Source organism: Microcaecilia unicolor, chromosome 2 (genome assembly GCF_901765095.1).
Source record: "Microcaecilia unicolor chromosome 2, aMicUni1.1, whole genome shotgun sequence".
Classification (NCBI taxonomy): Eukaryota; Metazoa; Chordata; class Amphibia; order Gymnophiona; family Siphonopidae; genus Microcaecilia; species Microcaecilia unicolor.
In genome coordinates, this window is record NC_044032.1 from 452,413,795 (window position 1) to 452,436,483 (window position 22,689).

General features: G+C 42.7%; 1 protein-coding gene across 1 annotated transcript in view; it reads right to left on the bottom strand.

Moving 5' to 3' along the window:
- ALMS1 (ALMS1 centrosome and basal body associated protein) overlaps window positions 1-18,844 on the bottom strand; it is a 178,127-nt gene extending 159,283 nt beyond the window's left edge. The window contains exons 1-2 of the mRNA XM_030190952.1: window positions 18,789-18,844; window positions 13,086-13,232 (exon numbers count right to left, since the gene is read on the bottom strand). Of these exons, the coding sequence (XP_030046812.1) occupies window positions 13,086-13,232; window positions 18,789-18,800 (159 nt within the window). The 5' untranslated portion in view covers window positions 18,801-18,844. The remainder of the gene's footprint in view (window positions 1-13,085; window positions 13,233-18,788) is intronic.
- Between the last annotated feature and the right edge of the window lie 3,845 nt (window positions 18,845-22,689).

A 22,689-nucleotide genomic window follows, 5' to 3' on the forward strand; every position in this document is an offset into this window, starting at 1 on the left:
GGTATAGTAGGCTTTTGGTCGGGTTTGGAGGGCTCACACTTTTCACCACAAGTGTGACAGGTAGAGTAAAATATGGGCCTGAGTCCCCTTCTCTACAGTCTGCTGTACCCACCACTACACTACTCCAGGGACCTGTTTGCTGCTCTAATACAACTGACTATAACATCTGAAGCTATCATAGAGACTGGTAAGTACTATTTTTATTCACTCTATGTTAAGCATATGAACATTGATTAGCTGTATCATCGGTTTTCCACACCCACTTCGACTCTACTTAGAAGAATGCTTTTTTTGCTTTAGTCCCTACTTTACGGAACTCTGTACCTGTGCAATTAAGGTCAGAGCTGCCTTCCCCTGTTTTAAAGCTATAAAAACTCACCCATTTACACAAGCTTTTGCGGGCTGGGGCACCAGGACAGTTGAGCCAGCATTTCCCAATTTCTTAACTTATTACTTTTAATTTTTACTTGCATAATTTTAACTTTTTTTTTTAATTCATATATGTTGACAATGTATTCTTTATTTGATGGTTTTTAGTATTGTGAATTGTTTTGCTTGTACCCACTGAATGGCGGAGACAAACATAAATATATTTTTATTTATTTTTTTTATTTTTGTTACATTTGTACCCCGCGCTCATGGCAGGCTCAATGCGGCTTACATATTGTATAGAGGTACTTATTTGTACCTGGGGCAATGGAGGGTTAAGTGACTTGCCCAGAGTCACAAGGAGCTGCCTGTGCCTGAAGTGGGAATCGAACTCAGTTCCTCAGGACCAAAGTCCACCACCCTAACCACTAGGCCACTCCTCCTCCAGGTTGGCAATGCCCTTCCTCAATAAGTTCATCATCTGGGAGCTGAACCACTCTGACAGGGAATCCATCCACACAGAATGAATAAAGTAGCATACTCATAAAAGACTTGAGAGTCTGGCACATACTATTGCCATAACTCCTCAAATGAACTTAGAGTCTCATTCACCTCAACTATCCATGCAAGCCCTCCCAGCCCCTAACACTCTAGACTGCAGACTGGGTAAAAAATCCACATTGCCCTGCAGAGAAAGGAAGAAACACTTACTGCTCTAAATTGTGAGCCAGTACTGCATAAACAGATGGCCACACCCGCTGGCATTAAAACACCACTCCGGTTGATATTCAGCAAGCAGTGGTCAAGTTTTTTTTCAAAACACTGCCGGTCCCTGGTTAATTTTGCCCCATACATTCAGTGCCAGGCCATATGCGGGCACCAACACTGAATATCTGGGGCTAACTGTTCCAGTACCAGCCGCCAGAGTTTATGTGGGTCCTGGTCAACAGCCAGGGTCTGCATAAGACACAGGCAGGTGCCAGCTGAATATCGTCCGGGATACGCATAACAAAAAAGATGAGCAGAAGCCCTCTGATCATGAACCCCCTCCCCATCTCGAGCTACTCCAAGCCCCTTCCCCCTGACCACGCAAAAAACCCCACCAATCCAAAATGCACAAAAGGCCCCTCCAGTTAGGGATCGTGGGGCAGCAGCAAAGCCCCACCCACTCCTAACCCTAGTGGCTGCCTTTCCAAAATGGCTGCTTTCGTGGAACTGAATGCTTTTAATTTCAACTGCTCCCTGCTGCGATACAAAAAAATCCACAAGAAATATATAGGAGTACATTAAAATGTGGCAAAATATCTTGGAAATTCAATTTTATAATATATGCCATACCCTGTTATTATATGTTTTTATTTTTGTATTTTTCTTTTATAGCCTAGAGGCATCATACAATTAGTGATTCAGGATATTGGATCTCCTATAGCTCACAGTTATTTCAGATCTGAGGCACTTTTAATTGTATTAATAATTTGCCTCTAAAGCTTCAGTATTTTATTGTTAGTGAACATTTAATTATGAAAGATTTTTATGAAAGTTGTGTCCGCCAGCAACCCCACCCCTTAACTGAGTCAACAGGAACACAGTGCCATATAAGAATTAATGGCTATAAAAAGAAAAATAAAATAATAAACAAATATAATAACAGGGTATAGCTTATATTATAAAATTGAATGTCCAAGATATTTTGCCACATTTTAATGTACTCTTATATATATCTTGTGGATTTATGTGCTACAAAAAAAATGACAAACATTGATTTTGATTTTGTACCCTCCTCAAAGAACCCCTAATTAGCTTAGCTGGGAAATAATTGGCTTCTATTATTAGGTATTTATAATTGTACATTTGTTTATTTTCCAGCTAATTAAGGGTTCTTTGAGGGCACAAAAAATCCTAGAGTTTATTATCCACAGTCTTGGATAACACACTTCCTTGAAATGTACAAAACAAAGCCTGGATTGATTGAGTACATGAAGTTCACCATGATCCACTGGTGAAACAAACAGTCAGCTATTTATGTTGTGGATGGCAGAGCAGCATATTCGTGATGCCTGGACTTTATCCGAGTTACAGGGTTGAATCATTATCATTCCTAATATCGAGATCCAGCAAGGAATGTTTCAAGGAAACTTACAGTCACCATTCTTGTTTTGTTTATCACCAAATACTCTTAACAACTCCTTGTGCTAGTGATTTGGTCTTAATCCCAGTGAGCCTTTTGTATAGTAATAATCCACAAGAGAATTCTGACTTTAATCATAAATTGAACACTATTGCAGATTGGCTTAACACCAACAGACTGAAATTAAATCCTGAAAATTCTAAGGGTTTAATATTTTCTCGTAAAGGTGGATGGACACAGCCCACCAGTCTATGGATTGATCAGCTATGATTAATGGAAAGAAAATTATCAGGTATGATACATAATTTTACCTTCTGTTTTGCAAGTTAGATATGTTTGGGGGGGGGGGGGAGGGTGGCAGGCAGCCCACAGTATGTGGCCGTTTTATACTGTCATAGTCATTGATGAGGCTATTTATTTATTGCATTTGTATCCCACATTTTCCCACCTATTTGCAGGCTCAAAGTGGCTATTGGTGCCAAATTGAGACTGGGATGTTCAAGATGTACAAATGGATCATACAATGTGGTCATTCAGTCCGGAAAACTAGTACAGCGCAGAAAATATATATGTAAAGATTTGGAAACATTTTTCAATGAACATTCTGGTTGGTTCTGTTAGTGTTGAGTCTGCAGTGGCCACTTCCCTTTTATCTAAAGTGGAAGCTTTTCAGTGGGTAGTACAGAATAGCTGCACTCAAAGGAAAAGAAGTCTGAAAGCCACCCACTTGGTGAGCCATCACTGTGTATTGCACCTTAAGGGGAGCAGTAAAAAATGTTCAAAAGCTGTTTATTCAAATAGTACTTGAAAATTGCCCTCATGATGATAACATGGTGTTTATTTGTGTTTTACAGGATTATTCTGGGATGGGTGATATAGTGATTTTTTATGTTTTTTATCTCAAGGCAAAGGGACATGGAGTCTGAAAGTAAATGGAAGGGATGCACACAAGGTGAAAGGCTTCCCTAGGGTACTTAACTTGACACCAGCCTGGCCCCCCCACCCAGCAAAACAGTGCTTTTATTTTGTTTGCTAGTTTCACTCTAAAGAAGGGATTCCCAACCCAGTTTTCAGGACATGCCCAGCCGATTAGGTTTTCAGGATACTTACAATGAATATGCATGACAGATTACATTTAATGTATATATTTCCTCTAGAAAAGACATGAGTGTGGGGAAGGGTGCTTGGTAGGCCAGAGTACCATACACTTTGCACCTTTTGTCAGACTTTTAAAGACAACTTTTGTATTTTATACAGTTAGTGTGGTTGAGTAGTAGTTAAGACTTACTGTGAGAAGCACAGTGGAGCAAGTATTTCTAATAACTTATCTTTCCCCCTAAACCAACCTGTCCTCCTCCCCCATTCTCTCTTTCTGTGGATAACACTCCCACCCTTCCTGTCTCATCAGCTCGTAACCTTGGGGTCATCTTCAACTCCTCCCTCTCCTTCTCTGCACATATTCAACAGACTGCTAAAACCTGTCGTTTCTTTCTCTATAATATCAGCAAAATTTGCCCTTTCCTTTCTGAGCACACTACCAGAACCCTCATCCACACTCTCATCACCTCTCACTTAGACTATTGCAACTTGCTTCTCACAGGTCTCCCACTTAGCCATCTCTCTTCTCTTCAATCTGTTCAAAATTCTGCTGCACGACTAATATTCCGCCAGTGTCGTTATGCTCATATTAGCCCTCTCCTCACTTCACTGGTTTCCTATCCATTTCCGCATACAGTTCAAACTCCTCTTATTGACCTATAAGTACATTTACTCTGCAGCTCCTCAGTACCTCTCATCTCTCCCTACATTCCTCCCCGGGAACTCAGTTCACTGGGTAAATCTCTCTTATCTGCACCGTTCTCCTCCACTGCTAACTCCAGACTCCGTTCCTTTTATGTTGCTGCACCTTGTGCCTGGAATAGACTTCCTGAGTCGGTACGTCAAGCTCCATCTCTGGCCGTCTTCAAATCTAAGCTAAAAGCCCACCTTTTTGATGCTGCTTTTAACGCCTAACTCTTGTTCACTTGTTCAGAACCCTTATTTTATCACCCTCACTTTAATATTCCCTTATCTCTTGTTTGTCCTGTTTGTCTTTCCTAATTAGATTGTAAGCTCTGTCGAGCAGGGACTGTCTCTTCATGTTCAAGTGTACAGCGCTGCGAACATCTAGTAGCGCTATAGAAATGATGATTAGTAGTAGTAGTAGTGTTATCTACCCCAATTATGACTGCTAACTCTAAGATACCATTCACACCTACACTAAAAATCCTTGAGTTATTTTGGACCAGCATTTAACTTTTTATCAATAGGTCTCTTTTATTGTTCAAAATTGTTATTATAAACTTAGAATGATTTACTCCATCAGGAATCTAATTACTAAATCTGTGTTACATAAGTCATCTAGACTATTGTAACACATTATTAATTGGTATATGCGCTTCAGAATATCGTTGTTAAATTGTTGTAAAATTTTGATTAGTTCGACCACATCACCCCTTTACTCCGAGCTGAATACTGGCTTCCAGTTTCACGTAGAATTACCTATAAAATACTAATTATTGTTCAAAAGGTACATTATTCTGGCAATCCTCTTTATCTACCTTGATTCATTGTCCCTTATACCCCCAATAGATCTCTCAGATCCTCTCAACAAAACGTTCTTGGTATTCCATCTTTTAGGACCATTCGTCTCAACACTGTACGTACAGAGTTATGGGCCCTACACTATGGAATGCCTTGCCTTTGCATCTAAGACTAGAATGATCATTCCAAATATTCAAAGAAGGTTTGAAGACATTTTTATTTAGTGATGCCTATGGTTCTGGGGGTGACTAGTGGTTTTGGTTGGTTTCCCGGGTACCCTATGGGGAGGGCAGAAGCAGTGTGCAGTCACTCTGCTTTTAGCTGTATTTTCCTCTTTCCTGTCAATGATGGATTTCTTTTCTCGCTTCTTTTTATATTTTTTTTAAATTATGTACACCTCTCAGAATGAAATGAGTGGTATATCAAATATTAATTAAAATTGAAAACAGCACAATTATTAGAACAATTCTTATTGTCAGAACATTTAAAAATTTCCTCTGTTCCTGGTATATGTAGACTGGTCACTTGGAAATACAGCTATCAAAAACTTAGGCCCAGAATTATGGAATTTGCTCCTCTCAAGTTTATGTTAAGCAAAAATTATTTGCACTTTTTCCAGGGTATATAGACATGGCTATTTCAGAAACATTACAAGACAGAGACTGCAACATGTCCTGCTTGATTGTACTACTTTAAGGGTATGCTTTCAATATGCTTTATTTAGACTGTAAGCCCCCTTGAACTCTTAATATTTACTTATTTATTAGGATTTATTTACTGCCTTTTTGAAGGAATTCACTCAAGGCGGTATACAGTAACTCCCCAGAGTCATATTCCATTCTCTCGTCTAAACCATGGTCCTCGCTCATGCAGACTACTGCAATGGAATCTACACAAAAGAGACTACAAACAGCAGAAAACATAGCAGCAAGACTTATACTCGGAAAAAAATCAATTCGAAAGAGCGAGACCTTTACTTCAAAACTTACACTGGCTATTCATCAAAGCACGGATATCCTTCAATAACCATATGCAGATGAAAAATCAAATACAGTAACAACTAAAGAGAACCAAGATACTGGAATCTGCAATACAGGACAATGGACCACAAACAGATGATTCACAATCAGCATATAAAAACAAACCCCAAAAGCAAAAATAAAATAAAAAAACAGGCAACCAACAAATGCAGATGTTGTAGCACACAACTGTAAAAACAGTTACAACGTTGGGCATGTTTATGTCAGAAAGCCTGTGTACAAAATGGCACAACTAGATAGCACAGCTCAAGCACTGGAAACTCTGTAAACACTATCACTGTTGTACCATTTAAATGCTACAATCAAGACAGAGGCAGAATTCCAGAAAATGGAAAGACTGAGATCACCTAGGCCACTTCCATTCAAAAAGATAAGAAGAGGGAGGCAAGAAAGCCATAAAAAAAAAACTCAAGCAAGCACTGTACTGAAAATAGGAGTGCCAGTACCAAGGAACTATGATATATACTATATATAAAGAGAAAGATCATCAAGTATCAAAAGATGCAGAGACCAAGAATATGCCACAGAAATAGTATTTATTGTATTAAGTGCCAGTGATTTGATTTTAAAAATCTACACCTCAATACGTTAACTGTACATATTATACCCTATGAGTTCCACGTGGAGGCTCTCTTTGGCATGGTACAAGAACATAAGCAGTAAATCTGAGAGACTGAGATTATACCCAGTATACCCTGTCTTCATTCTGGTCATGTATGTGCAAAACAAACCCAGTTTTCATAAGGAGAATAACCAACACCTTTGGCAGATCATTTCCAACTGTTACCAGGTTTATCTTCAAGGAATATAAGAGAGAAACTACTGCTGTGATTTCTATCGATGAAATCCGTAAAATCTCATAAATTGTTAGGCAATTCATTACGCTACCAGGCAGCACTAACCTGAAATATTCTTCCTTTATCTATCAGGAGAACTACAGATCATATTTGCTTTAGAAAACTATTGAATACTTTTTTGTTTAGAAAATATGTATTAGGCCAATACCAATACAGCTCTTACATACCGCTATCCCCCAGATTCTATATAGCACGCCTAGCGTTCTGCGCCAAAATCCAAGCGTATTCTGTAACAACCTGCATAACTTAATTGGCTTAACAAGCCAATCAGCATTAACAGTACTTAACAAGCAATAATGAGCACTAATTGGCAATTAGAATTTACACGCATAACTTGCTAAGTGTATTCTGTTATGCACTGCACTTAAATACTAATGTGTGTAGGCAAAATGGGTGTGGTTATGGGGGAAGGGATGTTTCGTGGGCTATTATACCCAATTGACTAATTCTCTCAGCTCTAACCCTCATCGTCTCTTCGCCACCCTCAACTCCCTCCTCAAAGTGCCCTCTGCTCCCCCCCCCCCCCCCACACCCCTCACTCTCTCCTCAATCTCTGGCTGACTACTTCCGCGACAAGGTGCAGAAGATCAACCTCTAATTCACCACCAAGCCTCCTCCTCCCCTTCGCCCTTTAACCCACTCCCTCAACCTACCAACCCAAGCCTCCTTCTCCTCTTTCCCTGATATCACAGAGGATGAAACTGCCCACCTTCTCTCCTCCTCGAAATGCACCACCTGTTCTTCTGACCCCATCCCCACCAGCCTTCTTAACACCATCTCCCCTACTGTCACCCTCCCCATCTGTCATATCCTCAACCTCTCTCTCTCCACTGCAACTGCCCCTGACACCTTCAAGCATGCTGTAGTCACACCACTCCTCAAAAAACCTTCACTTGACCCTACCTGTCCCTCCAATTACCGCCCCATTTCCCTCCTGCCCTTCCTCTCCAAGATACTTGAACGCGTCGTTCACAGCCGTTGCCTTGATTTTCTCTCCTCTCATGCTATCTTCGATCCGCTTCAATCTGGCTTTCGCCCTCTACACTCAACAGAAACGGCACTATCTAAAGTCTGTAATGACCTGTTTCTTGCCAAATCCAAAGGTCATTACTCCATCCTCATACTCCTTGACCTATCCGCCGCTTTTGACACTGTCAACCACAACTTACTTCTTGCCACACTGTCTTCATTTGGGTTCCAGGGCTCTGTGCTCTCTTGGTTCTCCTCTTATCTCTCCCACCGTACCTTCAAAGTACATTCTCATGGATCTTCCTCCACCCCCATCCCGCTCTCTGTTGGAGTTCCTCAGGGATCTGTCCTTGGACCCCTTCTCTTCTCAATCTACACATCCTCCCTGGGCTCGCTGATCTCATCTCAAGGTTTCCAATATCATCTTTATGCTGACGACACCCAGCTTTATCTCTCCACACCAGACATCACTGCGGAAACCCAGGCCAAAGTATCGGCCTGCTTATCTGACATTGCTGCCTGGATGTCCAACCGCCACCTGAAACTGAACATGGCCAAGACCGAGCTCCTTGTCTTTCCACCCAAACCCACTTCTCCTCTCCCTCCACTCTCTATCTCAGTTGATAACACCCTCATCCTCCCCATCTCATCTGCCCGCAACCTCGGAGTCATATTAGACTTCTCCCTCTCCTTATCTGTGCATATCCAGCAGATAGCCAAAACCTGTCGCTTCTTTGTCTATAACCAGCAAAATTCGCGCTTTCCTCTCGGAGCACACCACCCAAACACTCGTTCACTCTCTCATTACCTCTCGCCTGGACTACTGCAACCTACTCCTCACTGGCCTCCCACTTAGCCATCTATCCCCCCTTCAATCCGTTCAGAACTCTGCTGCACGTCTTATCTTCCGTCAGGACCGATATGCCCATATCACCCCACTCCTCAAGTCACTTCACTGGCTTCCGATCAGGTACCGCATACAGTTCAAGCTTCTCCTACTTACCTACAAATGCACTCGACCTGCAGCCCCTCACCTCCCCTTACGTTCCTACCCGCAACCTCCGCTCACAGGTCAAATCCCTCCTCTCAGTACCCTTCTCCACCACCGCCAACTCCAGGCTCCGCCCTTTCTGCCTCGCCTCACCCTATGCTTGGAATAAACTCCCTGAGCCCATACGTCAAGCCCCCTCCCTGCCCATCTTCAAATCCTTACTCAAAGCCCACCTCTTCGATGTCGCCTTCGGCACATAACCATTACACCTCCATTGAGGAAATCTAGACTACCCCAACTTGATATTTCGTCCTTTAGATTGTAAGCTCCTTTGAGCAGGGACTGTCCTTCTTTGTTTAAACTGTACAGCGCTGCGTAACCCTAGTAGCACTATAGAAATGTTAAGTAGTAGTAGTAGTTCTAAAATGTACACGTGTAGTTATAAAATATGGCCCAATATGCCTAAATCTACACACTGGGATTTACACCACGTTTTCGTTGGTATAAATGGAGATGCATATTTTAGGCACTAGGATATCAATTAAGCGTATTCTATACAGTGGGGGAAATAAGTATTTGATCCCTTGCTGATTTTGTAAGTTTGCCCACTGACAAAGACATGAGCAGCCCATAATTGAAGGGTAGGTTATTGGTAACAGTGAGAGATAGCACATCACAAATTAAATCCGGAAAATCACATTGTGGAAAGTATATGAATTTATTTGCATTCTGCAGAGGGAAATAAGTATTTGATCCCCCACCAACCAGTAAGAGATCTGGCCCCTACAGACCAGGTAGATGCTCCAAATCAACTCGTTACCTGCATGACAGACAGCTGTCGGCAATGGTCACCTGTATGAAAGACACCTGTCCACAGACTCAGTGAATCAGTCAGACTCTAACCTCTACAAAATGGCCAAGAGCAAGGAGCTGTCTAAGGATGTCAGGGACAAGATCATACACCTGCACAAGGCTGGAATGGGCTACAAAACCATCAGTAAGACGCTGGGCGAGAAGGAGACAACTGTTGGTGCCATAGTAAGAAAATGGAAGAAGTACAAAATGACTGTCAATCGACAAAGATCTGGGGCTCCACGCAAAATCTCACCTCGTGGGGTATCCTTGATCATGAGGAAGGTTAGAAATCAGCCTACAACTACAAGGGGGGAACTTGTCAATGATCTCAAGGCAGCTGGGACCACTGTCACCACGAAAACCATTGGTAACACATTACGACATAACGGATTGCAATCCTGCAGTGCCCGCAAGGTCCCCCTGCTCCGGAAGGCACATGTGACGGCCCGTCTGAAGTTTGCCAGTGAACACCTGGATGATGCCGAGAGTGATTGGGAGAAGGTGCTGTGGTCAGATGAGACAAAAATTGAGCTCTTTGGCATGAACTCAACTCGCCGTGTTTGGAGGAAGAGAAATGCTGCCTATGACCCAAAGAACACCGTCCCCACTGTCAAGCATGGAGGTGGAAATGTTATGTTTTGGGGGTGTTTCTCTGCTAAGGGCACAGGACTACTTCACCGCATCAATGGGAGAATGGATGGGGCCATGTACCGTACAATTCTGAGTGACAACCTCCTTCCCTCCGCCAGGGCCTTAAAATGGGTCGTGGCTGGGTCTTCCAGCACGACAATGACCCAAAACATACAGCCAAGGCAACAAAGGAGTGGCTCAGGAAGAAGCACATTAGGGTCATGGAGTGGCCTAGCCAGTCACCAGACCTTAATCCCATTGAAAACTTATGGAGGGAGCTGAAGCTGCGAGTTGCCAAGCGACAGCCCAGAACTCTTAATGATTTAGAGATGATCTGCAAAGAGGAGTGGACCAAAATTCCTCCTGACATGTGTGCAAACCTCATCATCAACTACAGAAGACGTCTGACCGCTGTGCTTGCCAACAAGGGTTTTGCCACCAAGTATTAGGTCTTGTTTGCCAGAGGGATTAAATACTTATTTCCCTCTGCAGAATGCAAATAAATTCATATACTTTCCACAATGTGATTTTCCGGATTTAATTTGTGATGTGCTATCTCTCACTGTTACCAATAACCTACCCTTCAATTATGGGCTGCTCATGTCTTTGTCAGTGGGCAAACTTACAAAATCAGCAAGGGATCAAATACTTATTTCCCCCACTGTATACTGCACCTAAATATAGGCAACCCTTATAGAAAACGCTTAGGCAGAAATGTTTTCTGCGTGGATTTTCTAGGCACCATATATAGAATCTGGCCCTATATCCCCAAATATGAGTCCAATACAGTTTACAAAGAATAAAAATTAAATACAATTTGAAATTATACAATGTAAAATTCAAGTACATCAACATTAATTAAACACATGGAAATAAAAACAGAAAAAAAGAATAACCTAAGCTACTCTCAAATAATCATTTAGCAAATACAAATATCTTAAGCTTTTTACAAAACGCTAAGTAATTCAATTCCGTTCTAATGCATAAAGGAAAAGAATTCTAATTAGAGACCACAGAAAAAGAATATAAAATGAGGCATATTTTCAAAGCACTTAGCCTTCCAAAGTTCCATAGAAACCTATGGAACTTTGGAAAGCTAAGTGCTTTGAAAATATGCCTCTTTGAAAGTATCAGCCATCCAAGAAACCGCACCACTTTAAGAACAGGGAGACAAAGTATCATTTGGCATTGCAAGTGAGCAGAAAATCTAAACAAATGCCCTCCCACACCCCCCAAACTAGGTTTCAACCTAATTCATGTTTAATCCGGTATCTAAATGTCATAAATAAGAAAAATAAATAAATACCAAGCTGAAGGTTATGGGGGGGGCGGGGGGCAATACCAACCCCCACACCAGGTTCCAACCTAATTCAGTCCCACAAAATGATGCACTGATTATGATTTATAACAAATTACTACTGTACCTATGCCCCCCCACCCCCTCAAACTAGGTTTCAACCCAATTCAGCCCCTCAAAATAACATACGGATTACGATTTATAAAAAATTACTACTCTACCTATGAAAAGTTATTCTGTTATTATATGTTCTCTGTATACATATGTATACTGCTCTAAATTCCTTGTTCCAGACCTGATACAAGAAAGAAGCTACGGTCGGTTAAAAAAAAAAAAAGGATAGGGAGGGTGGGAAATGACCAGGGGGTGGGAGTCCTTGGTGGGAACTGCCCCTTTAAGTGGGAATTGTCTCAGGGGGAATTGGTGGGTGGGAACTCGCCTGATACCCTTTTGGAGAGGTTATGGTTAGGGATTTTCCTTGGGAGGACCCAAGTGTCCTTAGAGATGTGTACAGGGTCATCCTGCTCTTCAAGTACTCCGAGTCATTTCCTTTAAGGGCTTTGAAGATCAGACAAAGTTTTCAATTTTGCCCTGTATATTACTGGTAGCCAGTGAAATTTTTAAAAACATGGTGTGATGTGGTCATGTCGCTTACTACCTTCTATTAGTCTTGATGCAGAATTCTGAATTAATTGGAGCTGGTGCAGACCCTTTGTAGTCAGACCAGTGTAGAGACTGCATTACAATAATCCAGTTTTCAGGTTATCATGGCTGCACAACTGAGACAATACTTGCCTTCTCTATTTAAGGAGAGAGGAAGCGTAATTGTTGCAAATGATAGAAGCAGCTCTTGAAGGTTGCTTGGATTTGGATTGTTAGCTGCTTTGAGCCTGAATGGTAACTGTGGGTTATAAGATCGTTTTAATGTAACTTGGAGACTACCCCATGAGAATAACTCCTTATACTTTCAAGTATCTGTATGACACCTGTATCAAGCTCTTGTAAAAAATCAGTATAGTAGCACCCAAATATTTACATTTGTAACCTGGAAGCAGTTTTGTAGAAGGAAGTGTGAAAACATATGAGCACCACAGCAACTAATATGCCCTCAGGATTTACATAAATATCTGGATGTTAATGAAGGTTTTCAGGACTTTGTCTTTAAAATACCATCTGAATTATGTAAAACAAAGAAAAAAAGGAAAAAATTGAACATTGCTAATACTTCCATATTTCCACTTTTAAGTTGGATGGCGAGTTTAGTATGAAATTTCCCAATAACCTGATACATAATATCCAGATAGAATTCTACTTTCTGCCATGCATTGAACATCTCCTTCCAATTCAGTGAGTGCAATGGCTTTACCTGATTGGCTGTCTGACGGATGGCTTCTCCTAGAGAGACTCCGCTGGTGCTGGAAACCTGCGTGCCACTGCCAGGGCTGCCGCTGCTCTGACTCAGCAGCTCTTCCTTCCGGCCTGCAAGAGAGGGTGGTGGCGTTGTCTCGATGGGCTAAACACAAGAATGTACAGGAAAAGATTTAAAAAGTGACAACACTTTTTCCACACCAGCCATCAACTCTATGAAGCTAGTATGCACAAATTAATAGGTAATGATGTAGAGGTTAGAGTAGAACACTAAGGACCAGAGAAATGGGATTCAAATCTTTACTCTCTCGAAAATGCCTGTCCATGGGGAAGTCATCGTCTTCTTATGCCCTTGGTTTTCACTCACAGTCCTTGAAGGCTGCTCACAGGTCAGGGTTTTCAGGAAATCCCTAATAAATGAGAAGGATCTGCATGCCTACTTCCTCCACTATATGCAAATCTCTCTTATATATATTCATTAGGGATATCCTGAAAAATCTGATCTGCTGATGGTCCTCGAGAACAGAGTGAAAACCAAGGGCTTATGTTACAAATGATTAAGATATCATTGCTCCTTCACAGCTTCAAGACTTGCTCATGAAATCCATGCTTTGCAAATGGCTGCACATGTGCTTCTCCATCAGCACACTGAGGGGTCCTTTTACAAAGGCGCGGTAGCGTTTTTAGTGCATGCTAAATGGTAGATAAAACAGAAGGAGTGGGAATATGGACCAGGCTTATCCAAAGACTAGAACCAGACAAAATTGATAATAATAATCAAATAAACAAAATTTATTAATTTTTCTTAAAAGTGACTTGACACAATGTTGTGTTTCGGCCTGATGGCCTACATCAGGAGTCTCATATCCTAAATAAAAACTGGAGATATGGAATAATCTTGCACTTCAATTGGAAAACAGAGATCTTAAGGCAGCATAAGAATGGTCTTGAAAAAGACCGTGAATGACTGAGGTCTACACGATTGTGGTAACAATTTTTAAAAAATGGTACAGACACTCATAGGAATATATGGGTGTCTCTAGTGCTTAGCACACGCTAAAAACGCTAGCGTGCCTTTGTAAAAGGACCCCTGAGTTTCCACATATAGAAAGAGCACATAAAATCATACTTGAGTTATTCTATCGGAAGCTTTGTTTCTCATATTAGTGGTACAGTAACACAAATTCATTCTTGCCTTCATGAGAAGCAGTTGAGAGTATTGGTATAGGCTCTGACTTTATTTCAAATAGATCAGTGGTTCTCAACCCAGTCCTTGGGGTACACCCATCCAGTCAGGTTTTCAGGATTACCACAATAAATATGCATGAGATAAATTTGCATACAATGGAGGTAGTGCATGCAAATGTATCTCATGCATATTCACTGTGGATATCCTGAAAACCTGACTGGATGGGTGTGCTCCATGAATAGGTCAAGAACCACTGAAATAAATTATTCTAATACTAGACTTTGAGCCCGTAAAAACGGGCTATTATAGGAAGGGGGGGTTGAAAGGCCCGCCCCCACCGCCGAGTTCGCCGCTGCCCCTCCCCCTCCGAGTTTGCGCCCCCCCCCCCCCACCGAGCCGTCACCACCCACCTTCCACCCGGCCGGGCCCTCGCTCCGCTATTGAAACAGCGAGGGTCCGGGAACGCAGCACTGAGCTCTGCTGAGCTGCTGACGTCGGCCTTCGTTCTTCTTCTCTGCCTGTCCCGCCCTCGTGTGACGTAACGTCGTCGAGGGCGGGACAGAGGCAGAGAAGAAGAAGGAAGGGCGATGTCGGCAGCTCAGCAGAGCTCAGTGCTGCGTTCCCGGACCCTCGCTGTTTCAATAGTAGAGTGAGGGCCCGACCGGGTAGAAGGTGGGTGGCGGCGGCGACTCGGGTGGGGGGCTCAGCAATGCGCAGTACAGACCCTCTGTGTTCCGCCCCCCCGTCATCACGTATTGACGTGGGGGCGGGGCAGAGGTCTCTACTGCGCATTTGCGAGTGAGTACGGTCACTCGCCGTTTATATGTTTGATTCTGGTTGCAGCTATTACAAAATTCTGCCTCTAACTTAGGGATAACTTTACTAAGTGGGCGTGTTAGCGTTTAACACGCGTAAACCATATACACACATTAAAAACACTAACACGCCCATAGAAATGTATGGGCGTGTTAGCGTTTAACGTGCCTTAAATGTTTAGGCACATTAAAAACGCTAACACACCTTAGTAAACAAACCCCTTAGTATTAAAGAGCTGTCCCATTGATCCAGCAATCCCCTTGTTGTGTCACTTACACTGGTTACCTGTCCAAGCCAAGACAGTTGTAAAATTGTTGTCGGTTATACATAGTCAGGTCCCAAAGAATATGTTACTACTGGTAGAGTTCCACAATATCAACAGAAATTTGAGTGAAGCATTCTAATGAATAACTATTTTCATTTTATAGAGAATTTTGATTTTATTTTTTTTTTGCTATAAGTTTCATATTTCCTTTTATTGTACTGTATGTTTTAGTTTTGAGTTTGTCCTAGTTTTTATGAGTGTAAGTTGTAATCTGCCTAGATGCTTTGGAGAGGCAGGATATACATTTGATAGACAGAGAGAGAGAGAGAGATAAATAAATAAATACTTACAGGCAATTACAGAATAGAACTATTTACTGAAGGATATTAGACAAATTAGGAGTTATTTGGCATTTTGGTGCTCTATCAAAACATTTCTGAGTAATGATTAAGAAACTGCAGGGCTCATTTGTACTTATGAGTTACTTCATTATTTTAGGTTGTTTAGTGAAACTGTTTTTGTTTGAAGGAATGCATTGGAATGAGGGGGACTGACAGGAGGATGTTGTATTTGCATAATAGGTTATGGGACTGTTTAGACAAATTTGTAAATTATATTTTAATGCCTTTGTAATGTGCCCTGAACTAAATGGGACTCAATGGAAAATAAAAACTAATATTAAATTGTCAGCTCCTTCCAATGCATACTAACACTAACAAAAATGCTGTCACAGCCAGCAGACAAGTGCAGTGACTGGATATAAATATTTAACACATTTGTAAAACTGCTGTATCAGACACAACTAGAATGAATATTAAGGCCTAAACGTAGCTGAATTTAAAACACAGGTCAGATGGTGAGAGGGAAGAGAAATCAAAATAGAACAAACAGGAAAAGATCAGAAATAGACCAGGGCAGAAAGGAGAGACAAGTCTCAGGTCCCAAGAATTTTCATAGCTCATGGTACAAGGCTGTAACCATTAAACTTTACACCTCCTGATAATTGTTAATATGTGTCCCAGCTTGAGACCCATCCACTGGAATAGTGGTAGGCCGAGTTTACATAGCTTAAACTGCTGAAAAGCACTGACTAGGCCTGAAAATCTGATGATGGCCTTGTTGCGGAGCACCTGCAGTAGCAGGACTGCTTGATAAGCCTTATTAGAATTTAGTGTGACATTCAAAAGCAGTGCAAAAGCCAAGATCAAGGAATTGATGGCTAAAATCCTAAAAAGTTTGGTTCAGAAAATGGAGTCTGCTGCAGTTAAATGGCTCCCAGTATCACAAGATATAAAACTGATCTCTCCATATTAGGAGAGATGTTTACTGTCGTTATTAGGCAATTTCAGGGGGGGGGGGGAAGAGGGAGCAGGTGGGCACCTGACCTGCGGTTAAGTATGATTCACAGATGGAAAAAAAGTTTCTCTCCATTGAATTGTATGGGCAGCAAATACTATATAAGGAATGTAAATCTGAGTTAAAATCGGAGTCCTTCCCCTACGCTAGTCAGACGGCGAAGCTACGGTCCGTTGAACCCAGAATTTGACTGATGTGTGCACCAGCTGGAAGTTTCAATTGGTGAGAATAGAAGACTATTTCTGTCACTAAACTTCTCCAGCCTGAGTTTCAATCCTTTTTGATTGTCTATCTCCTTCTTTGAACTGTCTCACACAAATAGTATACACACAAGTAAATTATCTTTCACTCATGTATACATTATGTGGGAAAATAAATGGCCAAAGATTCACCTAGATCCTAGAAGCCAGAAAGTCGAGGTCCTAGGAATTAGATTTGAACTGCGCCTTCTGTCACCCCCTCTACACCTCCGTGACCGAAGGCGGTCCTTTGGTCCCCTGTTCACCTCACCGTGGAAAGGGGTTCCACGGAGGTCTAGAGAGGGGTGGATAAAACAACTCATGAATAAACATAATCAAAATTATTCAAACCTTGAGCATGAAAACACAGAATATCACTGGAAGGGTTGTTTATTGTCAGTTTTCCCTGTGTAGTCTCTAGCTTTACTCTTACTTCCCAAAAGCTAAAGATCCTTTGTGCATGTACAAATATTTCTAGAAATCCAATATCAAAACTCAAAAAGATGAGAAATCACGAAGTGAAATAACCACAAATGTAAGATACTAAGCAAATGAAAGGTTTATTAAATAGAACAAACATGAGTTCAAAAATCAGAATTCAATAGCAATCTTAAAATTCAGTCAAGAGTTCATTGGCAGGTAAGCAGATACCCACCAAGCTTATGCTTTCTTTCTGTTAACACCAAGTGTTACAGTAACCCTTTCCTGAAGTCTTAATCACAGCTAGGATATACTTAAATATTGTTTATGCTTATTTCAAAACTAATATAATAGTAGTATAGTGATTAACATAGTGAACTAAGAGCCAGAGCTCAAATTTATTTATCCCACTGACACTCCTTGTGACTTTGGACAAGTTACCTCATCCTCCATTGCCCCGGGAGCAAACTTTGGGTTAGAATTACTAACTAAAGTGTGCTACCATGCACTAATGTTCTTTATTTACCTCATGTACTTATTTGCTAATAATACGCTATACCACATTCGAGTAAATATAGCCTGTAGAATGCACAAAATGCTTAATGTACCTGAATGTAATTCACCTCAAGCTGGGATCTGGAAAGGTGAGCAACGAAATAAAAAAATAAATAAATAAATCAGGATAATGTATCCGTAATGTAGAGAACAACACTAAACCAAAAATCCAAATGAGTAACCTTTCAACTGCTGAAAGATTCCTCTTTCTTACAAGCTAATTGAACGTCAACAAAACCGAGCCCAGCAAAAACAAGCGCTATTAGCAGCCCATCTGTCAAAGTGCTGCAGAAAACAGGCATATCACATCATCAACGAGGTAAAAAAAAAAACCTGTTCAAACACCAACAGGTAACTACTTAAAAGTACAAGAGGAAAGAGTGCATTTCAGCGACTCTCTGTCTCAGCTAATTTCCTTCAGCCTGTCCTGCACAGCGGCAGCGCAAAGGATGAGCGCTCAGCACTGCACGCACAGTCCAGGCGATAGCAACCAGCTCCCTCTGCCTCTTGTCAGAGAGGTGAAGGATCTGGGGAATATGAATGATGTGCAGGTGAAATCTTAAAAAAAAACAAAAAACCCAGTCCCACCCCCTTCATTTATTCAGTGATTTCCTGCAACTTCCTCGCCCATAGGAGACAGAAAGATGCACAGCATCAGACCAAGTCACACTGATTGCCCTCTTACACCGAACACCCCTCTTCTTTCTCACGCATTGGGGACCGAGGTCCCGTCCCATCCCATCCCATCCCATCCCTCTCCAGTTGCCTTCTCTTTCACTCTCCCCAGTCCAGTGCGTCTCCCCGTCTGCAATCCGGCACCTATCCCTTAATCTCAAACTCCTTCCCCCATGCTCATCCTACCTTCAAACTCATGGCTAAGGTCACCCGCCACCCGTCTTGCCGATTCCCTCCTCCAGCACCCCGCCACCGGTCCCGCCGATTTCCTACTCCGCCCCCCTCTGACGTAACTGTTCTCTCCCTCAACTGCGTTTAGCTCTACCGGAAATAGGAAATGCGTCAGAAGGGGCGGTTCGCTAATCGCTTCATTCAAGAGACGGGAAGAAGAAGAAGAGCGAGTTCTGTGAGGGAGAAAAGAAGCTGCGAGGCAGCTTCAAAGACTTTGGGAAGGTGGGATCCGGGGAATTTGAGAATGAGGAAAAGATGTTGGATTGAGGCTGGAGGTTTGAGTTATTCAGTGTCAATGCTTTGTCTCCACTCACTGCACAATGTTACTTTGGACAGGCTTGTGCGGGAACTGGCCCGGTGGAAGGGCGCAGCACCAATCCTTGGAAGTCCTTAAGGAGGGAGTTCTCCGCATCGGGAGCATGTGAAGTGTCTGTCCGTCCTAGACTCTGCATTTGCACTTAGGTTTACGCACGCAGCGTCTTCTACATGCAGTTACGTTTTCATACTTGGAATATGTAAGCGTAAGACCTTTTTATGTCTTGTAGCTTTATTTTATTTTTGTTACATTTGTACCCCGCGCTTTCCCACTCATGGCAGGCTCAATGCGGCTTACATGGGGCAATGGAGGGTTAAGTGACTTGCCCAGAGTCACAAGGAGCTGCCTGTGCCTGAAGTGGGAATCGAACTCAGTTCCTCAGGACCAAAGTCCACCACCCTAACCACTAGGCCACTCCTCCACTTTAGAAAAGGATTTTCCCTTTTAAAAACGATGGCTATGGTAAAGCGTTTTCTTTCAACATGTGAGAATTACTTTTCTGAAACTGTGTGAATGTATATGCATGTGTAAGTACACGTATCAACAGGAACATGTACGCTTTTATGAGATTTGCCTGTATGTTCTGCATTTGGGTGGAGCTGTTGTATATATGTGTATCTTCTTTAATAAAATAGGTATGTACCCACATTAGCGTTCCTGTACATAGTTGTACTTTCCTTGAGTCAGATATAACTTCATGTGATGAGGATTATTGTATGAGCCTGTTGAATAAAGGCACTTAACTTGTTTTAATAAAATTAACCCTCTGTTGTAAAATTACTTACCATGTGTTAATTTGGCAACACATGTTAGGCCAGTAAAAGTTATCTGATGCCCTAAAGGTTGTTCCTCTCTTCTTGATGAGAACTCTACCAAAGTATTAACAGCTGCACTAGTCTAGTGCTTGATGTGCTATGGTGAACTAGGCAAAGTCCAAGAAATGTGCATTTATTTAATAAACTAGGTGAAATGTCTGTGAGCTTCAAATAACTGAACACAGAGATGAAGTTAAAGAAACCTGAAATTTTAGTTTTGTAAGAGTATTCCCTTTTATTCTCTTAAACCAATCTGCACTAGTGGGTCGTGGCCCTTCTTAACCAGCAGATGTAGGTAGATTATCTGAACTTCGCCAGTGACATCACCAGGATGAGGGCTGGTGCTTACTGGAATCCTTTAGTACAGCGTTTCCCAGACTGTGCACTGGAGCACCCAGGTGCACTACCGTGAACTCTTAGAAGTGTCGCAGCAAATCCTGGCCACCTGAACCACTTCTGCTACCCCATTTCAGTGTCTGCCTCCTCTCTGTCCCCACGCCCTCTACACCCACCCATCCCTGCTACTTCTGTAGATGAGCAGCACCTGCGCGACAAGCTGCAACCACGTGATGCTGGACTTTTCATGCGCATTCTTTTTTAGGAAGACATGGAGAAGATGATGAAGGATCTGGGCAAAGTTAAGTCTCAGCAGCTGCCAGAAGAGCAGCCAAAAGTCTTGGCTCGTCCTGGACCTGGCAAGTTATGATGTCAAAACTGAGGAAGTTTTGTCAGGGTAGGAGGCTTTGCTGTGACTCTGCTGCCCCCAAAGACATTAAGGGACAGTCCTTGAACCTTCTCGCACCCGAAAAATGACTCCAAGTCCTCTCTTGGGACTGCACCCTCCAGTTCTAGTAATGTTCAGGCAGCCCCTCGATATTGAGGTTGGGGGGCAGGCTGCGCCTCTTCGAACATGGGTGGGCCCTTAGCACCTCTAGAATCCACTGGCCTGAGGTGATAAGTCAGAGTGATGCCTTTATTGTTTCCCCTTGTGGATCCCCTATAGCGAGGGAGGCGGTCTAGGCCATGCTTTCAATATGCTGCTTCAACCTAGGGGCTGTGGTGCCAGTTACCCTCCTGGGGAAGGGCCTGAGCCAGTACTCTATTTACTTCATGGGGCCCAGGGCTGTTCCTGCCTCATTCTAGGCCTCAAGGGAGTCAACATGGCCCTACAGTCCCTCATTTTTGCATGAAAACCTTCACAGCAAGATAAATTTCTTATCTCCTTGAAACTTGCATTACTTGACCGCATAGTCCCATTCCAGAATCGCACAAGATTTTCCTCTGGTTCTGCGTGTCAGGCAGCCATTTTCAAGGTAATGGTGGCGGCCTCATTGTAGGCAGTGGTTTTGGGTCCACCCCTGTCTGGACAACTGGGTCATTCGAGCAAGTTCAGAACAGAAGTCCAAGGAGATGATGGCTTCAGACATTGCATTGTTGGAACATTTCGGATGGATGGTGAACTATGCCAGGACCCGGTTGAGCCCTTCCAATGTGATGGAGTACTTGAGGATTTGCAAAGGCATGTTTTTTCTCCCAGAGAAGATCTGCAAGCTTCAGGCCCAGAACATCAGCTTCTATGCACAACTGGCTGCCAGAGCATTTGACTACCTGCAGCTTCTGGGGTTGATGGCAGGGACCCATGCCTAGAGCCTGTTACAAAGGTAGGCTCTCCATTCCCAGGATTTCAAAGTTCACCTACCGCTGTCCATAGTCTTACTGGAGGCATTGGCCTGGTGGAACAGTTCAGCTCATTTCACTGGGGGGGGGGGGGGGGGGGTCTGTTGGGTGAGTGTTCACAACATATGCCAACCTGGTAAGACTGGGGAGCACACTGAGGGGCAAGGTTGTGTAGGGCAAGTGATCTTTGAGAGAGGTGCTTTAGCCTGTTAGTTGCCTAGAGCAGGGTTCAACAAACACCAGGTGTGAAGTAGCCATTCTGACAAAAAAAAATCAGACCTAACGCCTAGGTTTCTTAGTGTCAGCAGAGTATATGGGCAGCAGCGTCAAGGCTGTGTAAAGCATGCAACATACCTCTGTTGCCATTCCTCTCCACCGGCAGTTGCACATCCAGCTGTACCCCCTCGTACTTGCTACCCCTTCCTACAGCAACCCCTGGCTTGCCTCCTTCATCTCCTTTCTCCCCAGTGCTTTTTGACAGAAGTTGAAGAAGAGGGGAGCATTTGCTTCCATAGCATCTCCAAAGGATTAGTCCATACTTTTGTGGGTTGTGCCTGTCTACCAGCAGGTGGAGACAGAGAGAAAATTAGAACTTTGCCACATAAGGCTGCTGTGCAAAGGTTCCATTTAGGATCTATATATCTCCAGCAGGCAGTAGAACCTCGCTGTGCACTCTGCATCAGGTTCCTGTGGTGGGCTCCTGTTTTCTTCCTGAGGTTTCAGTTGAGCTTCTGGGGCAAAGGCTTTGTATATTGTCCTTTTGGGTGTAAACCTGGTGGTGCCAAGTCCCCCCCCCCCCCCCCACTTCACCTCTTCCCTTCTGCGGCTTCTCCTGCCTCTTAAAAAAAAATCTTAGCCTGTGATTTCTAGTTTTAGAAACTATTTGGGGAGCATTCTCTGCCAAGGAATTTAATGACTGAGAACCAGAAATCACTTGTTTCTTCACTTTTGGTGAGTGAGCTATTCAGATTTTACTTATGGTTGCAGAATTGGTTAAATGTTTTCAGAGTGGGATTTTTTTAATTATTTTTTTTAAATAACTGATGTC